Source organism: Physella acuta, unplaced genomic scaffold, assembly GCF_028476545.2.
Source record: "Physella acuta isolate Inbredline_101_S28 unplaced genomic scaffold, ASM2847654v3 ptg000665l, whole genome shotgun sequence".
In the NCBI taxonomy this organism is placed as follows: domain Eukaryota; kingdom Metazoa; phylum Mollusca; class Gastropoda; family Physidae; genus Physella; species Physella acuta.
The window spans coordinates 118528-142207 of NW_026732184.1; the positions used below are offsets into that span (position 1 = coordinate 118528).

General features: G+C 43.7%; 1 protein-coding gene across 1 annotated transcript; it reads left to right on the forward strand.

Annotated features, from left to right (window-relative positions):
• Nucleotides 1-407: 407 nt before the first annotated feature.
• Nucleotides 408-22298, forward strand: LOC131948917 (FMRFamide receptor). Its single transcript, XM_059310644.1, has 7 exons — nucleotides 408-812; nucleotides 1646-1744; nucleotides 13049-13171; nucleotides 14046-14221; nucleotides 15289-15426; nucleotides 16070-16255; nucleotides 22059-22298. Exons 1-7 carry the CDS (start codon nucleotides 508-510, stop codon nucleotides 22223-22225), a joined length of 1194 nt encoding a protein of 397 aa, XP_059166627.1. The 5' UTR covers nucleotides 408-507; the 3' UTR covers nucleotides 22226-22298.
• The last annotated feature ends 1382 nt before the right edge of the window (nucleotides 22299-23680 follow it).

Sequence of the window (23680 nt, forward strand, 5' to 3'; positions counted from 1 at the left end):
AACTCGAGACTTTGTTCGAATTTATCAACCATGAGCTTTTTGCCGACTCGACCACGCCTCCAACACAATTAAGCGTTACGTGTCAACTGGTTATGCGCCATTGAGGCCATTGACTCCGATTTTCTTTTTGGATTTGCTTCCATAGCCTTTGTGCAACCAAGAACAAACTACAAGCAGTAATTTGATTTTGGAGTTGTCTTTCCTAGAAAAGTGGCTGTCCCCAACTAACGAGCCTCATCTGCCCGAGGGTTCGAACTCGAGACTTTTCGGTTTAGCAACCATGAGCTATACCGACTCGACCACGCCGAACCCTACAAATATATCAATAAATTGTTAATCCCTCCTTAATTGTTTAGGTTTAGGTAGGACTAAGAGCGAGAAAAAAAAAACAACCCATCCTCCTTGTTTTCTTCAAGACGTGCTTCCAACCTCCGCACCTTCTGCACGCTCTATGCAGCGATGTGAGTCGGGACCCACGCCCAGAAAACATGTCCGAGCGCGGTGAAGATGCACCCAGACGCCGCGACCGGACCTAGCAACAGCTCGGACCAGGCGGAGATTAACTCACTGCTCGCAGACCAAAAATGGGTCCTTTTGTTCTTCCCACCTTTCCTCCTCTTCCTCGGCATCACGGGAAATATGTTGACTTTACTCATCCTGCGCTCCAAGAGTCTCAGGCATAATTTTGTGGCTCAGTTTCTCTCGTATTTAGCTATTTGTAACCTGCTCAACCTGTTCGTCGGATTAACCCGGTTGTGGATTATCGGACTGGTCGACGCCGATATACGACTTTTATCGAGTTTGGCGTGTCAGTAAGTAGTCAACTAATTGCGTCATTAGTCATTGATTAATTGATTACTTTGCTTGATTACCATTCATTGTGTAGAATAATTGACTTACTTTGACTTAGTCCTCTTTGCTCCTTATAGAACATAGGGCCTCCATCAATTCCTTCCATTTCATCCAATCCCCGGCTATTAATTTTGCCGTCTCCCAAGACATCCCTGTTGGCTTCAGTTCTTCAAGAAGACTCCGCCTCCAGGTCTGTCTTGGGCGCCCTCTCTTCCGCTTTCCCTGGGGGTTCCACTCAAGCGTTAGGGGTGTAGAACAATTTGTAATTGTTTAATTTTTTGATTAGCTTTGCTGTAACTGATTGTGTAGAGAAATTAGGAATAAGTTGTTCGATAAAATAGTTTTGGTACTCTCTCTTCCTTTTTCTTTTACTCTCTTTCTGGATCTACATATATAAATGTATGTATTTATATATATATATATAATATATATATATATATATATATATATATATATATATATATATATATATGCGCTGTCATTCAATGGTTTGTTAGCAGTTTCTTCAGGTATCTCTTCCAGATTCCCCCCCCCCCCAAGAAGAAAGTCTACCACTTCCCCCCCCCCCCCCCCCCGAACGAAATGGAATTTATATAGAAAATATACCTTTAACAGTGTCCGCCCCACCCCCCCAGAGAAATTTTAGTCAGGCTCCCCCCCCCCCTCCTCGAAAATATCAAAAACTTCCCCTCCACCTCCCCCGGAGGAAAAAAGTCTGGAAGAAATACTGTGCGTCAGGCAATGGAGCCTTGACATAGCATCACATTCCAACGGTGCTCACGTTTTGTTCCAGAGTGCATCTCGCTTTCTCCATCATCTTTCATGTAATCGCCAACTGGACCATGGTCTGTGTCACAGCCTGCAAACTGCTCTTCGTCTCCAACCCAATTAGGTAAGTGCTAATTGCTTATGGTAATTAGTGGCAGGTGGCATTTAATTTTGTCGCATTTAAGGTTAATTTTATCAAGTAATATGTTAAAATTATAAACTAACGCGTTAATATCATGCAGTTAAACATTTAGTTATATTAGGTAAAACATGGTTAAAAGATGTTAAACAAATCAAACAAAGCGTTAATTTTGTCAATTACCGTGTAAATCTTGTTAAGTTAATTTTATCAGGTAAAGCTTACATGTAAAATTTTGATCTATTCTCCTGTCAGAAAATAGCTCACTTAATCTAGCCTGATAAGATCCTAATGATTAAATCTTACACTTTGGTATTTACATTTTCCATGAAAGAAGATGGGTATTACAAAATTTTATTTAACTTGCTTCATTTTGTCCTATGGGTTGAAACTGGCGAGCGAAATTTCGACCACTTTTAGCATACCGATTTGTTTCAAACTTGGCATGCTGGTCAAAGCCTGCTGACAATGCAATCTGACAGGAATTTTGACTTTTTGTAAATAATTAATTAAAGTGTCCTAAACAAAGTATTATTTTCCGCGCTATTATTTATGTTCATTTGGTCCGCATTTGTTTTTAATCATGCAAGTATTGTACTCTTAAGTTTTTGCTCATCAGCTAAGAACTTTGTCATTTACTCATAATGTACTAAATATTAGCTGAAAAACTGGTAAATTTGACATCGGCTTAGATTTTTAAGAGTAACATATCACATAAGAACCTGGTCATTTACATAACAGCTTAGAAGAACCTGGTCATTTACACATCTTAGAAACTGGTCATTTATACATCAACTTAAAAACAGGGTCATTTACACAGCTTAGAACATGGTCATTTACACAGCTTAGAACATGGTCATTTACACAGCTTAGAACATGGTCATTTACACAGCTTAGAACATGGTCATTTGCACAGCTTAGAACCTGGTCATATAAACAGCTTAGAACTGGTCATTTACGCAGCTTAGAACTGGTCATTTACTCATTAGCTTAGAACTGGTCATTTACTCATTAGCTTAGAACTTGGTCATTTACACAGCTTAAAACTGGTCATTTACTCATTAGCTTAGAATCTGGTCATTTACACATCTTAGAACTGGTCATTTAGTCATTAGCTTAGATATTGGTCATTTACACAGCTTAGAACCTGGTCATTTACACAGCTTAGAATCTGGTCATTTACACAGCTTAGAACCTGGTCATTTACACAGCTTAGAATCTGGTCATTTACACATCATTCTAGAACTAGACCATCAGCTAAGCAACCTTGCCTGTCCACAGAGCCAATGGCATATGTACCAAGGCAGCCATCCACACGATCATGTTCACCTTGATCACATTCTTCATCCACAGAGCCAATGGCATATGTACCAAGGCCGCCATCCACACGATTATGTTCACCTTGATCACATTCTTCATCCACAGGGCCAATGGCATATGTACCAAGGCCGCCATCCACACGATCATGTTCACCTTGATCACATTCTTCATCCACAGGGCAAATGGCATATGTACCAAGGCAGCCATCCACACGATCATGTTCACCTTGATCACATTCTTCATCCACAGAGCCAATGGCATATGTACCAAGGCCGCCATCCACACGATCATGTTCACCTTGATCACATTCTTCATCCACAGAGCCAATGGCATATGTACCAATGCCGCCATCCACACGATCATGTTCACCTTGATCACATTCTTCATCCACAGAGCCAATGGCATATGTACCAAGGCCGCCATCCACACGATCATGTTCACCTTGATCACATTCTTCATCCACAGAGCCAATGGCATATGTACCAAGGCCGCCATCCACACGATCATGTTCACCTTGATCACATTCTTCATCCACAGAGCCAATGGCATATGTACCAAGGCAGCCATCCAGACGATTATGTTCACCTTGATCACATTCTTTATCCACAGAGCCAATGGCATATGTACCAAGGCAGCCATCCATACGATCATGTTCACCTTGATCACATTCTTCATCCACAGAGCCAATGGCATATGTACCAAGGTAGCCATCCATACGATCATGTTCACCTTGATCACATTCTTCATCCACAGAGCCAATGGCATATGTACCAAGGCCGATATCCACACGATCATGTTCACCTTGATCACATTCTTCATCCACAGAGCCAATGGCATATGTACCAATGCCGCCATCCACACGATCATGTTCACCTTGATCACATTCTTTATCCACAGAGCCAATGGCATATGTACCAAGGCAGCCATCCACACGATCATGTTCACCTTGATCACATTCTTCATCCACAGAGCCAATGGCATATGTACCAATGCCGCCATCAACACGATCATGTTCACCTTGATCACATTCTTCATCCACAGAGCCAATGGCATATGTACCAAGGCAGCCATCCACACGATCAAGTTCACCTTGATCACATTCTTCATCCACAGAGCCAATGGCATATGTACCAAGGCCGCCATCCACACGATCATGTTCACCTTTTTCACATTCTTCATCCACAGAGCCAATGGCATATGTACCAAGGCAGCCATCCACACGATCATGTTCACCTTGATCACATTCTTCATCCACAGAGCCAATGGCATATGTACCAAGGCAGCCATCCACACGATCATGTTCACCTTGATCACATTCTTCATCCACAGAGCCAATGGCATATGTACCAAGGCAGCCATCCACACGATCATGTTCACCTTGATCACATTCTTCATCCACAGAGCCAATGGCATATGTACCAAGGCCGCCATCCACACGATCATGTTCACCTTGATCACATTCTTCATCCACAGAGCCAATGGCATATGTACCAAGGCAGCCATCCACACGATCATGTTCACCTTGATCACATTCTTCATCCACAGAGCCAATGGCATATGTACCAAGGCCGCCATCCACACGATCATGTTCACCTTGATCACATTCTTCATCCACAGAGCCAATGGCATATGTACCAAGGCAGCCATCCACACGATCATGTTCACCTTGATCACATTCTTCATCCACAGAGCCAATGGCATATGTACCAAGGCCGCCATCCACACGATCATGTTCACCTTGATCACATTCTTCATCCACAGAGCCAATGGCATATGTACCAAGGCAGCCATCCACACGATCATGTTCACCTTGATCACATTCTTCATCCACAGAGCCAATGGCATATGTACCAAGGCCGCCATCCACACGATCATGTTCACCTTGATCACATTCTTCATCCACAGAGCCAATGGCATATGTACCAAGGCAGCCATCCACACGATCATGTTCACCTTGATCACATTCTTCATCCACAGAGCCAATGGCATATGTACCAAGGCCGCCATCCACACGATCATGTTCACCTTGATCACATTCTTCATCCACAGAGCCAATGGCATATGTACCAAGGCAGCCATCCACACGATCATGTTCACCTTGATCACATTCTTCATCCACAGAGCCAATGGCATATGTACCAAGGCCGCCATCCACACGATCATGTTCACCTTGATCACATTCTTCATCCACAGAGCCAATGGCATATGTACCAAGGCAGCCATCCACACGATCATGTTCACCTTGATCACATTCTTCATCCACAGAGCCAATGGCATATGTACCAAGGCCGCCATCCACACGATCATGTTCACCTTGATCACATTCTTCATCCACAGAGCCAATGGCATATGTACCAAGGCCGCCATCCACACGATCATGTTCACCTTGATCACATTCTTCATCCACAGAGCCAATGGCATATGTACCAAGGCAGCCATCCACACGATAATGTTCACCTTGATCACATTCTTCATCCACAGAGCCAATGGCATATGTACCAAGGCCGCCATCCACACGATCATGTTCACCTTGATCACATTCTTCATCCACAGAGCCAATGGCATATGTACCAAGGCAGCCATCCACACGATCATGTTCACCTTGATCACATTCTTCATCCACAGAGCAAATGGCATATGTACCAAGGCCGCCATCCACACGATCATGTTCACCTTGATCACATTCTTCATCCACAGAGCCAATGGCATATGTACCAAGGCAGCCATCCACACGATCATGTTCACCTTGATCACATTCTTCATCCACAGAGCCAATGGCATATGTACCAAGGCAGCCATCCACACGATCATGTTCACCTTGATCACATTCTTCATCCACAGAGCCAATGGCATATGTACCAAGGCCGCCATCCACACGATCATGTTCACCTTGATCACATTCTTCATCCACAGAGCCAATGGCATATGTACCAAGGCAGCCATCCACACGATCATGTTCACCTTGATCACATTCTTCATCCACAGAGCCAATGGCATATGTACCAAGGCCGCCATCCACACGATCATGTTCACCTTGATCACATTCTTCATCCACAGAGCCAATGGCATATGTACCAAGGCAGCCATCCACACGATCATGTTCACCTTGATCACATTCTTCATCCACAGAGCCAATGGCATATGTACCAAGGCCGCCATCCACACGATCATGTTCACCTTGATCACATTCTTCATCCACAGAGCCAATGGCATATGTACCAAGGCAGCCATCCACACGATCATGTTCACCTTGATCACATTCTTCATCCACAGAGCCAATGGCATATGTACCAAGGCAGCCATCCACACGATCATGTTCACCTTGATCACATTCTTCATCCACAGAGCCAATGGCATATGTACCAAGGCCGCCATCCACACGATCATGTTCACCTTGATCACATTCTTCATCCACAGAGCCAATGGCATATGTACCAAGGCAGCCATCCACACGATCATGTTCACCTTGATCACATTCTTCATCCACAGAGCCAATGGCATATGTACCAAGGCCGCCATCCACACGATCATGTTCACCTTGATCACATTCTTCATCCACAGAGCCAATGGCATATGTACCAAGGCAGCCATCCACACGATCATGTTCACCTTGATCACATTCTTCATCCACAGAGCCAATGGCATATGTACCAAGGCCGCCATCCACACGATCATGTTCACCTTGATCACATTCTTCATCCACAGAGCCAATGGCATATGTACCAAGGCAGCCATCCACACGATCATGTTCACCTTGATCACATTCTTCATCCACAGAGCCAATGGCATATGTACCAAGGCCGCCATCCACACGATCATGTTCACCTTGATCACATTCTTCATCCACAGAGCCAATGGCATATGTACCAAGGCCGCCATCCACACGATCATGTTCACCTTGATCACATTCTTCATCCACAGAGCCAATGGCATATGTACCAAGGCAGCCATCCACACGATAATGTTCACCTTGATCACATTCTTCATCCACAGAGCCAATGGCATATGTACCAAGGCCGCCATCCACACGATCATGTTCACCTTGATCACATTCTTCATCCACAGAGCCAATGGCATATGTACCAAGGCAGCCATCCACACGATCATGTTCACCTTGATCACATTCTTCATCCACAGAGCAAATGGCATATGTACCAAGGCCGCCATCCACACGATCATGTTCACCTTGATCACATTCTTCATCCACAGAGCCAATGGCATATGTACCAAGGCAGCCATCCACACGATCATGTTCACCTTGATCACATTCTTCATCCACAGAGCCAATGGCATATGTACCAAGGCCGCCATCCACACGATCATGTTCACCTTGATCACATTCTTCATCCACAGAGCCAATGGCATATGTACCAAGGCAGCCATCCACACGATCATGTTCACCTTGACCACATTCTTCATCCACAGAGCCAATGGCATATGTACCAAGGCCGCCATCCACACGATCATGTTCACCTTGATCGCATTCTTCATCCACAGAGCCAATGGCATATGTACCAAGGCCGCCATCCACACGATCATGTTCACCTTGATCGCATTCTTCATCCACAGAGCCAATGGCATATGTACCAATGCCGCCATCCACACGATCATGTTCACCTTGATCACATTCTTCATCCACAGAGCCAATGGCATATGTACCAAGGCCGCCATCCACACGATCATGTTCACCTTGATCACATTCTTCATCCACAGAGCCAACGGCATATGTGCCAAGGCAGCCATCCACACGATCATGTTCACCTTGATCACATTCTTCATCCACAGAGCCAATGGCATATGTACCAATGCCGCCATCCACACGATCATGTTCACCTTGATCACATTCTTCATCCACAGAGCCAATGGCATATGTACCAAGGCCGCCATCCACACGATCATGTTCACCTTGATCACATTCTTCATCCACAGAGCCAATGGCAAATGTACCAAGGCAGCCATCCACACGATCATGTTCACCTTGATCACATTCTTCATCCACAGAGCCAATGGCATATGTACCAAGGCCGCCATCCACACGATCATGTTCACCTTGATCACATTCTTCATCCACAGAGCCAATGGCATATGTACCAATGCCGCCATCCACACGATCATGTTCACCTTGATCACATTCTTCATCCACAGAGCCAATGGCATATGTACCAAGGCCGCCATCCACACGATCATGTTCACCTTGATCACATTCTTCATCCACAGAGCCAATGGCATATGTACCAAGGCCGCCATCCACACGATCATGTTCACCTTGATCACATTCTTCATCCACAGAGCCAATGGCATATGTACCAATGCCGCCATCCACACGATCATGTTCACCTTGATCACATTCTTCATCCACAGAGCCAATGGCATATGTACAAAGGCAGCCATCCACACGATCATGTTCACCTTGATCACATTCTTCATCCACAGAGCCAATGGCATATGTACCAAGGCCGCCATCCACACGATCATGTTCACCTTGATCACATTCTTCATCCACAGAGCCAATGGCATATGTACCAAGGCAGCCATCCACACGATCATGTTCACCTTGATCACATTCTTCATCCACAGAGCCAATGGCATATGTACCAAGGCCGCCATCCACACGATCATGTTCACCTTGATCACATTCTTCATCCACAGAGCCAATGGCATATGTACCAAGGCAGCCATCCACACGATCATGTTCACCTTGATCACATTCTTCATCCACAGAGCCAATGGCATATGTACCAAGGCCGCCATCCACACGATCATGTTCACCTTGATCACATTCTTCATCCACAGAGCCAATGGCATATGTACCAAGGCAGCCATCCACACGATCATGTTCACCTTGATCACATTCTTCATCCACAGAGCCAATGGCATATGTACCAAGGCCGCCATCCACACGATCATGTTCACCTTGATCACATTCTTCATCCACAGAGCCAATGGCATATGTACCAAGGCAGCCATCCACACGACCATGTTCACCTTGATCACATTCTTCATCCACAGAGCCAATGGCATATGTACCAAGGCCGCCATCCACACGATCATGTTCACCTTGATCACATTCTTCATCCACAGAGCCAATGGCATATGTACCAAGGCAGCCATCCACACGATCATGTTCACCTTGATCACATTCTTCATCCACAGAGCCAATGGCATATGTACCAAGGCCGCCATCCACACGATCATGTTCACCTTGATCACATTCTTCATCCACAGAGCCAATGGCATATGTACCAAGGCCGCCATCCACACGATCATGTTCACCTTGATCACATTCTTCATCCACAGAGCCAATGGCATATGTACCAAGGCAGCCATCCACACGATAATGTTCACCTTGATCACATTCTTCATCCACAGAGCCAATGGCATATGTACCAAGGCAGCCATCCACACGATCATGTTCACCTTGATCACATTCTTCATCCACAGAGCCAATGGCATATGTACCAAGGCCGCCATCCACACGATCATGTTCACCTTGATCACATTCTTCATCCACAGAGCCAATGGCATATGTACCAAGGCCGCCATCCACACGATCATGTTCACCTTGATCACATTCTTCATCCACAGAGCCAATGGCATATGTACCAAGGCAGCCATCCACACGATAATGTTCACCTTGATCACATTCTTCATCCACAGAGCCAATGGCATATGTACCAAGGCCGCCATCCACACGATCATGTTCACCTTGATCACATTCTTCATCCACAGAGCCAATGGCATATGTACCAAGGCAGCCATCCACACGATCATGTTCACCTTGATCACATTCTTCATCCACAGAGCAAATGGCATATGTACCAAGGCCGCCATCCACACGATCATGTTCACCTTGATCACATTCTTCATCCACAGAGCCAATGGCATATGTACCAAGGCAGCCATCCACACGATCATGTTCACCTTGATCACATTCTTCATCCACAGAGCCAATGGCATATGTACCAAGGCCGCCATCCACACGATCATGTTCACCTTGATCACATTCTTCATCCACAGAGCCAATGGCATATGTACCAAGGCAGCCATCCACACGATCATGTTCACCTTGACCACAATCTTCATCCACAGAGCCAATGGCATATGTACCAAGGCCGCCATCCACACGATCATGTTCACCTTGATCGCATTCTTCATCCACAGAGCCAATGGCATATGTACCAATGCCGCCATCCACACGATCATGTTCACCTTGATCACATTCTTCATCCACAGAGCCAATGGCATATGTACCAAGGCCGCCATCCACACGATCATGTTCACCTTGATCACATTCTTCATCCACAGAGCCAATGGCATATGTGCCAAGGCAGCCATCCACACGATCATGTTCACCTTGATCACATTCTTCATCCACAGAGCCAATGGCATATGTACCAATGCCGCCATCCACACGATCATGTTCACCTTGATCACATTCTTCATCCACAGAGCCAATGGCATATGTACCAAGGCCGCCATCCACACGATCATGTTCACCTTGATCACATTCTTCATCCACAGAGCCAATGGCATATGTACCAAGGCAGCCATCCACACGATCATGTTCACCTTGATCACATTCTTCATCCACAGAGCCAATGGCATATGTACCAAGGCCGCCATCCACACGATCATGTTCACCTTGATCACATTCTTCATCCACAGAGCCAATGGCATATGTACCTAGGCAGCCATCCACACGATCATGTTCACCTTGATCACATTCTTCATCCACAGAGCCAATGGCATATGTACCAAGGCCGCCATCCACACGATCATGTTCACCTTGATCACATTCTTCATCCACAGAGCCAATGGCATATGTACCAAGGCAGCCATCCACACGATCATGTTCACCTTGATCACATTCTTCATCCACAGAGCCAATGGCATATGTACCAAGGCCGCCATCCACACGATCATGTTCACCTTGATCACATTCTTCATCCACAGAGCCAATGGCATATGTACCAAGGCAGCCATCCACACGATCATGTTCACCTTGATCACATTCTTCATCCACAGAGCCAATGGCATATGTACCAAGGCCGCCATCCACACGATCATGTTCACCTTGATCACATTCTTCATCCACAGAGCCAATGGCATATGTACCAAGGCAGCCATCCACACGATCATGTTCACCTTGATCACATTCTTCATCCACAGAGCCAATGGCATATGTACCAAGGCCGCCATCCACACGATCATGTTCACCTTGATCACATTCTTCATCCACAGAGCCAATGGCATATGTACCAAGGCAGCCATCCACACGATCATGTTCACCTTGATCACATTCTTCATCCACAGAGCCAATGGCATATGTACCAAGGCCGCCATCCACACGATCATGTTCACCTTGATCACATTCTTCATCCACAGAGCCAATGGCATATGTACCAAGGCCGCCATCCACACGATCATGTCCACCTTGATCACATTCTCCATCCACAGAGCCAATGGCATATGTACCAAGGCAGCCATCCACACGATAATGTTCACCTTGATCACATTCTTCATCCACAGAGCCAATGGCATATGTACCAAGGCCGCCATCCACACGATCATGTTCACCTTGATCACATTCTTCATCCACAGAGCCAATGGCATATGTACCAAGGCAGCCATCCACACGATCATGTTCACCTTGATCACATTCTTCATCCACAGAGCAAATGGCATATGTACCAAGGCCGCCATCCACACGATCATGTTCACCTTGATCACATTCTTCATCCACAGAGCCAATGGCATATGTACCAAGGCAGCCATCCACACGATCATGTTCACCTTGATCACATTCTTCATCCACAGAGCCAATGGCATATGTACCAAGGCCGCCATCCACACGATCATGTTCACCTTGATCACATTCTTCATCCACAGAGCCAATGGCATATGTACCAAGGCAGCCATCCACACGATCATGTTCACCTTGACCACATTCTTCATCCACAGAGCCAATGGCATATGTACCAAGGCCGCCATCCACACGATCATGTTCACCTTGATCGCATTCTTCATCCACAGAGCCAATGGCATATGTACCAATGCCGCCATCCACACGATCATGTTCACCTTGATCACATTCTTCATCCACAGAGCCAATGGCATATGTACCAAGGCCGCCATCCACACGATCATGTTCACCTTGATCACATTCTTCATCCACAGAGCCAATGGCATATGTGCCAAGGCAGCCATCCACACGATCATGTTCACCTTGATCACATTCTTCATCCACAGAGCCAATGGCATATGTACCAATGCCGCCATCCACACGATCATGTTCACCTTGATCACATTCTTCATCCACAGAGCCAATGGCATATGTACCAAGGCCGCCATCCACACGATCATGTTCACCTTGATCACATTCTTCATCCACAGAGCCAATGGCATATGTACCAAGGCAGCCATCCACACGATCATGTTCACCTTGATCACATTCTTCATCCACAGAGCCAATGGCATATGTACCAATGCCGCCATCCACACGATCATGTTCACCTTGATCACATTCTTTATCCACAGAGCCAATGGCATATGTACCAATGCCGCCATCCACACGATCATGTTCACCTTGATCACATTCTTCATCCACAGAGCCAATGGCATATGTACCAATGCCGCCATCCACACGATCATGTTCACCTTGATCACATTCTTCATCCACAGAGCCAATGGCATATGTACCAAGGCCGCCATCCACACGATCATGTTCACCTTGATCACATTCTTCATCCACAGAGCCAATGGCATATGTACCAAGGCCGCCATCCACATTATCATGTTCACCTTGATCACATTCTTCATCCACAGAGCCAATGGCATATGTACCAAGGCCGCCATCCACACGATCATGTTCACCTTGATCACATTCTTTATCCACAGAGCCAATGGCATATGTACCAAGGCAGCCATCCACACGATCATGTTCACCTTGATCACATTCTTCATCCACAGAGCCAATGGCATATGTACCAAGGCAGCCATCCACACGATCATGTTCACCTTGATCACATTCTTCACCATATTCGAAGTGCTGACTTCCAGTAACCAGTACACCATGGTCAAACTGGGAAATGGGTACATTTGCATGTCATATGGTTAAATGTCACTTTAGTATGTGTTGATGTCATTGTTCTTTGTTAATGTCGTATTTCCAAATGTCATTTTAGGTTGTGTTGATGTCATTGTTCTTTGTTAATGTCGTAATTCCAAATGTCATTTTAGAATGTGTTGATGTCATTGTTCTTTGTTAATGTCGTATTTCCAAATGTCACTTTAGGTTGTGTTGATGTCATTGTTCTTTGTTAATGTCGTATTTCCAAATGTCATTTTAGGTTTGTTGATGTCATTGTTCTTTGTTAATGTTGTATTTCCAAATGTCACTTTAGGTTGAATTGATGTCATTGTTATTTTTTAATGTCGTATTTCCAAATGTCATTTTAGGTTTGTTGATGTCATTGTTCTTTGTTAATGTTGTATTTCCAAATGTCACTTTAGGTTGAATTGATGTCATTGTTATTTTTTAATGTCGTATTTCCAAATGTCAGTTTAGGTTGTGTTGATGTCATTGTTCTTTGTTAATGTCGTATTTCCAAATGTTACTTTAGGTCGTGTTGATGTCATTGTTCTTTGTTAATGTCGTGTTGCCAAATGTCACTTTAGGTTGTGTTGATGTCATTGTTATTTTTTAATGTCGTATTTCCAAATATCAGTTTAAAATGTGTTGATGTCATTGTTCTTTGTTAATGTCGTATTTCCAAATGTCACTTAAGGTTGTGTTGATGTCATTGTTCTTTGTTAATGTCGTATTTCCAAATGCCAGTTTCGATTTTGTTGATGTCGTTGTTCTATCTCTAAAATGCAACAGTGACACATTATTTTTATTACGCTTACCATTCTACCAACACTTGATGTGTTAACTGAATCCATTTGGTCTTTCAAACTTCATAAGTCGCCTCAAGTACTGCGGGATCAACCATGGCGGTCACGTGCATTTGATACAGGTCACCATGTTCTACTTCATTCCTGGCATCCTCATCCTCATCTTCAACGTTTGTATCATCATTACAGTCAATCGAAAACCGGACACCATTGACGACTCGGCCATTGCTAGGAAGAAAGAAAGAAGTACCTTTTTATTCTTTATTTTTTTGACAGGGTTTTATTTTGCTTGCTTCTTCTGTCTGTTTTTGTATGTGTGCCGTTCTTCTAGGAGGCGGGGGTACGGAACGCATAGGGTGGCACCATTTAGGGGCGGGGGGGTGGCACCAAGACAAAAAAATTGCAAAATGTGTAAAAGAAAAAAAGCTTTTTGGCAGTTAAGTTAATGATTAGTTAGAGATAAAAAGTCTTTTAAGTGTAGATTGAAAATTTCGACATGGAGGAAGGGGGGGGGGGGGGTGTGACACCACGATTTGAAACTGCTAATAATAGAGAAAACAATGCTTCTTTCAGCCGTATAAATACGGATTAAATCGTTACTATTGACAGTGTACAATTTACAGCTATCACTTTCGGGGGGGGGGGGGGGGAGGAGGAAGGAGGGAGGTTAAATATTTGGTTCTCCGACCTTTTTTTAAAAAAGAATCCATGTACATTTCTACCGAGCCTATAACTATGACGCACTGCGAGCGAGCCTGTACCTATTACTCTTTGTAGCCGAGCCTTTAACTATGACTCTCTGTGGTCGCGCCTGTAACTATGACTCTCTGTGGTCGCGCCTGTAACTGTGACTCTCTGTGGGCGAGCCTGTAGCTATGACTTTCTGTGGTCGAGCCTGTAACTATGACTTTCTGTGGTCGAGCCTTTGACTATGACTCTCTGCGGGCGAGCCTATAACAATGACTCTCTGTGTTCGAGCTTTATCTATGACCGTCTGTGGTCGCGCCTGTAACTGTGACTTTCTGTGGTCGAGCCTTTGACTATGACTTTTTGTGGTCGCGCCTGTAACTATGACCGCCTGTGGTCGCGCCTGTAACTATGACTCTTTGTGAGCGCGTCTGTAACTATGACTGTCTGTGGTCGAGCCTGTAACTATGACTCTCTGTGGGCGCGCCTGTAACTATAAATCTTTGTGGTCCAGCATGTAACTATGACTTTCTGTGAGCGAGCCTGTAGCTATGACTCTATGTGGTCGCGCCTGTAACTATGACTTTTTATGGTCACGCCTGTAACTATGACTCTTTATGTTTCAGTCATGCACCTGCTGGCGTACATCCTGTTTGTGTGTGACGTCCAGATCCTGATCCTGGAGCTGCCGTACGCCATCCAGTACGCGCTGGGGGAGAGGCTCTTCGACAACACGGATCTCGGCAGGACGAAATACACAGTTTGTAGGTATCTCTGTCCTATGGCGGAGGGGTGGGGGGGGGGGTGGAGGTGCCGAAAGAAAAAGAAAGATTTTTTTTTTTTTGGGTATGGAGATATATATATATATATATATATATATATATATATATATATATATATATATATATATATATATATATATATATATATATATATATATATATATATATATATATATATATATATATATATAAAGTATGAGGGGGGGGGGTAAAAATCGTAAGTTTGAGGGGGTTGCACCCACGTACACACATGTATATAAGGGATGGTGTGGCCCAGCAGTAGAGGGCTGAACTGGTAACCCGAAAGTCTCGAGTTTGAATCCGGGTTGAAGTTAATAGCCCATCCAGGAAAAAGGGGGCTGGGCATATTGGTGACCACACTATCCTTTCATATGTCGAGGTCAGAAAAACAGGTGAACTCTACTTCATTTGCTCATGTATATAAAAGTATATTAATATGTATGGATGTTTTCTACCACACTTTAATTCGTGTCAAATAGAAAAATGCATTACTTCCCTTTTTATACATTCACAGTCTGTTCAAAGTTCGATATACAATATACATTATGCTGGCAGTATTAAATACCTCCTCTACTTGCTGTATCCATGTATCTTCCACTCCCAGTTTACAACGTGTCCGCCATATTGGTGTACACGAACTACTCCGTCAACTTTGTCATCTACTGTTTCTTCGGAGACCACTTCCGGGCCGAGCTGCGGAGAATTTTCCGGCCGTGTTTGAAAGTCTGTTGCAAAAATGACAGTCGTTGGGTGGAGTCGACGTTAGAGATTTCCTATAGTCAGTCTGCAAGTAAGTGGCTCGCATTAGCAGGATACTATAGTGTAGAAACATAATTATTACGTGGCTCGCATTAGCAGGATAGTATAGGGTAGAAACAGAATTAAGTGGCTCGCATTAGCAGGATAGTATAGTGTAGAAACAGAATTAAGTGGCTCGCATTAGCAGGATAGTATAGTGTAGAAACAGAATTAAGTGGCTCGCATTAGCAGGATACTATAGTGTAGAAACAGAATTAAGTGGCTCGCATTAGCAGGATAGTATAGTGTAGAAACATAATTACTACGTGGCTCGCATTAGCAGGAAAGTATAGGGTATAATCAGAATTAAGTGGCTCGCATTAGCAGGATAGTATAGTGTAGAAACAGAATTAAGTGGCTCGCATTAGCAGGATAGTATAGGGTATAATCAGAATTAAGTGGCTCGCATTAGCAGGATAGTATAGTGTAGAAACATAATTATTACGTGGCTCGCATTAGCAGGATAGTATAGTGTAGAAACAGAATTAAGTGGCTCGCATTAGCAGGATAGTATAGGGTATAATCAGAAGTAAGTGGCTCGCATTAGCAGGATAGTATAGGGTATAATCAGAATTAAGTGGCTCGCATTAGCAGGATTGTATAGTGTAGAAACAGAACTCGCATTAGCAGGATAGTATAGTGTAGAAACAGAATTATTACGTGGCTCGCATAAGCAGGATAGTATAGTGTAGAAACAGAATTAAGTGGCTCGCATTAGCAGAATAGTATAGGGTATAATCAGAATTAAGTGGCTCGCATTAGCAGGATAGTATAGTGTAGAAACAGAATTAAGTGGCTCGCATTAGCAGGATAGTATAGTGTAGAAACAGAATTATTACGTGGCTCGCATTAGCAGGATAGTATAGGGTATAATCAGAATTAAGTGGCTCGCATTAGCAGGATAGTATAGGGTAAAAGCGGAATTAAGTGGCTCGAATTAGCAGGATTGTATAGTGTAGAAACAGAATTATTACGTGGCTCGCATTAGCAGGATAGTATAGGGTATAATCAGAATAAGGTGGCTCGCATTAGCAGGATAGTATAGTGTAGAAACAGAATTAAGTGGCTCGAATTAGCAGGATAGTATAGGGTATAATCAGAATTAAGTGGCTCGCATTAGCAGGATAGTATAGTGTATAATCAGAATTAAATGGCTCGCATTAGCAGGATAGTATAGTGTAGAAATAGAAGTATTACGTGGCTCGCATTAGCAGGATAGTATAGTTTAGAAAAAGAATTAAGTGGCTCACATTAGCAGGATAGTATAGTTTAGAAACAGAATTAAGTGGCTCGCATTAGCAGAATGATGGGGTGGGGAACGTGGGGTGTGGTGGAATCGGAATAGTTAATTGGCTCGCAAAAGCAGGAAGGTATGGGTATAATTAGAATTATTACGTGGCTCGCATAAGCGAGACGATTTAGTGGGGTAGGATCGGAACCGTTGTGGGTAGCTTTAACAGGATGATTGGAGGAAGGGGGGGGGGAGGGCGGTATAATCAGAATTATTACGTGGCTCGCATTAGCATAATGATTTACAGGGGTAGAATCGGAACAGTTAAGTGGGTCGGTGTAGTCGTGTTTATAAAGCTCATGGCTGCTGAACTGAAAAGTACCGAGTTCAAACCACCGGGCAGATGAGGCTCAATAGCTAAGGAAAGCAACTCTTCTAGGAAAGACAACTCCAAAATCAAACAACTGCTGTTTTGTATTTTGTTCTTCGTTTGACAAAGGCTATGGAAGCAAAAAAAAAATTGAAAAGCAGGCTGAAATCAAAGTCATATAACACGACATATAACAAGTTGGCACGTAACACTTAACTATATTGGAGGAATTCCCGTCCAACAGTAAAATTAAAAACGAAGGAGGAGAACAATGTTTATTATCAAGAACGAGCCGACCCGCGGCGTATCATACGCCGCTATTTAGTTGTTTTATTTTCTACTTTTTAGTAATTCATAATTTGTGAATTCGACAGTACCAACGCTGCCACTGAAAATATTTGCTTTAAAACACTATCAGTAGCTCGTTAAGGACAATATCCCCCCCCCTCCAGCTCACCAGACCATGTAGAGGTGGGGGTGGCAGGGAGCGCGCTTACAGCTTGGTGTTTTCTGTCGTCTCCAAGAGGAGAATTATATATATAGATAGTTATTCATAATACCGTTACACAGGGGTGGACTGAGCCACCAGGACTCCGGAAGTAATCATTGTAGACAGTACGCGTTAGCAGTGGCGGAACTAGAAAAAAATGGCCCCCCCGCAAAAAAATTTTTTAGGCCCCTATATATATATATATATGTATATATATGTATATATATATATATATATATATATCGGGTGCAGTGGCGTAGCGAGGTCGGGTGTCACCCGGTGCGGCACTTAATGGTGTCACCCCCCCCCCAGAGGCATAGAGACCCTTCCCAGGGACAAACTTTCAAATTTTCGATTTGCACCCCCCCCTCAAGTTTTCGAGTTGCACCCCCCCCCCCCCTCAAGTTTTCGATTTGCACCCCCCCTCTAACTTTCGATTTGCACCCCCCCTCGAGTTTTTCTCTATATATTTTGCTATTTTTTGCCTTGGTGTCACCCCCTAAATGGTGTCACCCGGTGCGGTCCGCACCCCCCGCCCCCCCCCCCCCGAAAGAAATTAAATTTATATAATTTATATAGAAAATATATACTTTTAACAGTGCCCGCCCCCCCCCTCCGAAAATTTCAAGTCCCCCCCCCCCCCGAAGAAAAAAGTCTGGAAGAAACACTGCCAAAGACCCACCCATATTATAACCGAATATAACCCCTCCCCGTTACGGGCTAAACATGAAATTAAACATTAATACATTCAAAGGTGATATAGATCTTTTGGTTGTTTTTAGGCTTAAAAGCTAGATCATTGTATCCTAAATTTGATTAACTTTAATGTATTTAGTGTTAATAACTAATGTTCAATTAATACGTGTACTAATTATAAAACAATTAATAATATAAAGACGAGCCTTACCTTCCTTGTTGTGTGAATTAGACTCGTCAACAAAATACTTCATCAGGTAAATGAACAACTACTGACTAGTGTCTTTAACAAAATGTGCAGAAGTGGTCAGTTTACAGCTCAGTAGTTCATAGACGGTTCGTTAATCTATGCATTACATCTTATTGTAAGAGTAAGGGTGTGGTGAGGGGTAGAGGTGAGGGGTAGGGGTGAGAGGGGGGTGAGGGGGGAGGGGTGAGAGTTGGGAAGGTTCAAGGGAAGGGGACTAGAAAGTGCCGATAAACATCTACATCAATAGTGCCGACTTTTTCCGGTCGTCTAGAAGACCAGAATAGTCGCCGCAACATTTCCCCAGCCCGATTTCAAAGCGTGCCGGCAAAAACTTCAGATGCTTCGCTAAAGGGAGATAACTTAAACTTTCACAAGTTTATTGATACAGTTGTTAAAGTAAAAATGAACGCAATTATAAATGTATGACATCGAAATAAATAATTAAATTTTTTGTAGAGTCCAGGCCAGTAGTTTAAACACACAATCATATATATATATATATATATATATATATATATATATATATATATATATATATATATATATATATATATATATATATATATATATATATATACATATATATTTATATATATATATATATATATATATATATATATATATATATATATATATATATATATATATATATATATATATTTAATAATGTAAACAATATAACAATCCTTTTTTGTTCTCCTAATCGACGCCACTAAAAGTAAAAAGGTAGGCTACGTCTTTGAAGTTGTCTATATGTCTGGCGGTCTCTCGAGCTATAGTCTGTGCATTTTTCTCAAAGACGTTTGCCGACTATCGTGTTTTTTTGTAACTGTAGAAGAAAGATAACTCAACCTCCACCTAATTTAAAAAAAAAAAATTAATTTAAATTTTTTTTTTTTTACATTTTTTTAAAAAATAATTTAGCCAGGATTTTTGGGCCCCCAATCGGTCTGCCCCCCCCCCCCCCCGCATTGCGGTGTCTGGCGGCACTGTTGTTCCGCCCCTGCGTCTTTGAAGTTGTCTATATGTCTGGCGGTCTCTCGAGCTATATTCTGTACATGTTTTTCAAAGACATTTGCCGACTATCGTGTTTTTTTGTAACTGTAGAAGAAAGATAACTCGACCTCCACCTAATTTTAAAAAAAAAAAATTTAATTTTTTTTTTGTTTTAATTCTTTTTTTACATTTTTTTAAAAATAATTTAGCCAGGATTTTTGGGCCCCCAATCGGTCTGCCCCCCTCCCCCGCATTGCGGTGTCTGGCGGCACTGTAGTTTCGCCCCTGCGTCTTTGAAGTTGTCTATATGTCTGGCGGTCTCTCGAGCTATAGTCTGTACATTTTTTTTCAAAGACGTTTGCCGACTATCGTGTTTTTTTGTAACTGTAGATAAAAGATAACTCGACCTCCACCTATTTTTTTTTTTTTTTTTTAAATTTTTTATTTTAAATTTTTTTTTAAAAATAATTTAGCCGGGATTTTTGGGCCCCCATTCGGTCTGGGCCCCACCGCATTGCGGGGTCTGGCGGCACTGTAGTTCCGCCCCTGCGCGTTAGTGCTGTAATGGAATCAAACGTGCTTTGATTATATTTTAGAATGAGCTTATTTAATTAACCAATACGATTTGTTATTTATGTATTGTAAAGTGACCAGTTACGTTGGGATTAAATAAAAATGCGCTAAGGAAAATTAAGTGACGAGGGGGGGGGGACTTTAATTTATGTCCAGGGACGCTTAGACAGCCAGTCCACTGTTGCCTTTAGCTCTAGTTGTATTCGTAGCTACATCTTCTACTACACTTCTTGCTTACTACTTTGCTCTTACAACTATACCGCTCCAACTGCACATCCTCAGTACTACCCCCTAACTACCATCCCCTCATTACAACCCTCCCTGCCTCACCACCATCCATTTACCACATCCCCCCCTAACTACATTCTCCCCCTCACTACCACCACCTCACTACATCCTCCAACCCTCACTACCCCCCCTGACTACCACCCCCTCACTACCACCCCCTATCTACCACCCCCTCACTACCACCACCTCACTACCACCCCCTCACTACCACCCCCTCACTACCACCACGCACTACCATCCCCTCACTACCACCCCCTATCTACCACCCCCTCACTACCACCCCCTCACTAAACTCTCCCCTATCTGCCACCCCTCACTACATCCCCCTCATTACATCCCCTCACTACCACCCCCTCACTACCACCCCCTGACTACCACCCCCTATCTACCACCCCACTCACTACCACCACCTCGCTACCACCCCCTCACTACCACCCACTCACTACCATCCCCTCACTACCACCCCCTCACTACCACCCCCTCACTACCACCCCCTGACTACCACCCCCTGACTACCACCCCCTATCTACCACTCCACTCACTACCACCACCTCACTACCACCCCCTGACTACCACCCCCTGACTACCACCCCCTATCTACCACCCCACTCACTACCACCACCTCACTACCACCCCCTCACTACCACCCCCTCACTACCACCCACTCACTACCATCCCCTCACTACCACCCCCTCACTACCACCCCCTTACTATCACCCACTAACTACCACCCCCTCACTACCACCCCCTCACTACCACCCCCTCACTACACCCCCCTCACTACATCCCCTCACACCTCCCTCTTACAACAACCACTCCAACCCTCCACTCCTCACTACCAACCCTCCCCTTTCACACCCACCCCCAACACCTCCTCAAGCACCCCCTACTACCCTCCCAGGTGCTGAGAACGTGACGGCCTCCGTCCCGAGGATATCCTTCATGAACATCTTCGACAATCCCCTCCACGATAGAAGGTACTCTTCAGAACGGACCTTCACCCACGGCAAGCCTGACCACAGAAGGCTCAGCACTATCTCTAGCATTGACGAATCGTCACCGGTTTAATGCGTTGTTGTTGTTTATTTTATTTTTATTTCTTTTGCTTGACGTTTGATATATCTGTAGTAAATGAATGATCCACACTTTTGGGAGTAGATTGTTTTCTTTTGAGTTTGGTGTATATGATAAGACGAGTTTATAATTCAGTAGATGCAATTTAATAAAGATGTGGTGTTTAATTTCGAAAGTATGAAAGAAAAATGAATTTTTCGGACACCTCGGTATATTTAGGGATATTTAACTAGTAAAGTTGCAATTTTTTTACCTAAAGATCGGTAGATGAAGAAGAGTTCATTTTGTTCTTGATCTCGGCATATGAAAAGATGGTGTGGTCAGCATCTTAACAATCGTCTAAACTGTCCCCAACGTAAGTTAGGTACCCATCAGAGCTGGGTGGACTCAGGTACGACCGGCAGTTACGAGCCCAGACCAGAGATCCGAACTCAAGACCTTTGGGTTAGCAGTTTACCGCACTACTACTCGACTATCAGTCGCAGGTAGGGATAATATGGTTAATGAAATGTCCAGCTGCCTGTTACGTTACTTATCGTGAGCAATGTACTTATTTGAGCTGGGTGAACTCAGAATAGCCCTACCACTCTAGTACGGGATGTGATACTAAGATCTTTAAAATATACCGGAACATTTTCGCTAATATAATGGATAAACAGTCAATGATGCTGGGACTATCAACCCTTCCTTTGATGTACAAAGAGGATGGTTAATCCTTGAGTCAGGTGATTGAAGACAGAAGACCATCTAACTATCAACCCTTCCTTTGATGTATAAAGAGGATGGTTAATCCTTGAGTCTGACGATTAAAGACAGAAGACCATCTAACTATCAACTCTTTCGCTAGATGTATAAAGAGGATGGTTAATCCTTGAGTCTGACGATTAAAGACAGAAGACCATCTAACTATCAACTCTTCCGCTAGATGTATAAAGAGGATGGTTAATCCTTGAGTCTGACGATTACAGACAGAAGACCATCTAACTATCAACCCTTCCTTTGATGTATAAAGAGGATGGTTAATCCTTGAGTCTGACGATTAAAGACAGAAGACCATCTAACTATCAACTCTTCCGCTAGATGTATAAAGAGGATGGTTAATCCTTCAGCCTGACGATTACAGACAGAAGACCATCTAACTATCAACTCTTCCGCTAGATGTATAAAGAGGATGGTTAATCCTTCAGCCTGACGATTAAAGACAGAAGACCATCTAACTATCAACTCTTCCTTTGATGTATAAAGAGGTTGGTTAATCCTTGAGTTTGACGAGTGAAGACAGAAGACCATCTAACTATCAACTCTTCCCTTGATGTGTAAGGAGGATGGTTAATCATTGAGTCTGACGAGTGAAGACAGAAGACCATCTAACTATCAACTCTTCCCTTGATGGGTAAGGAGGATGGTTAATCCTTGAGTCTGACGATTAAAGACAGAAGACCATCTAAC

Bases quoted from the DNA above. Each gene is read 5' to 3' on its own strand.
- LOC131948917 (XM_059310644.1), top strand. From the start codon at position 508: ATGCACCCAGACGCCGCGACCGGACCTAGCAACAGCTCGGACCAGGCG. The intron at 1,745-13,048 runs GTAAGTGCTAAT...CTTCATCCACAG, and splicing joins TTCGTCTCCAACCCAATTAG to AGCCAATGGCATATGTACCA. The intron at 16,256-22,058 runs GTAAGTGGCTCG...CTACCCTCCCAG, and splicing joins TTCCTATAGTCAGTCTGCAA to GTGCTGAGAACGTGACGGCC.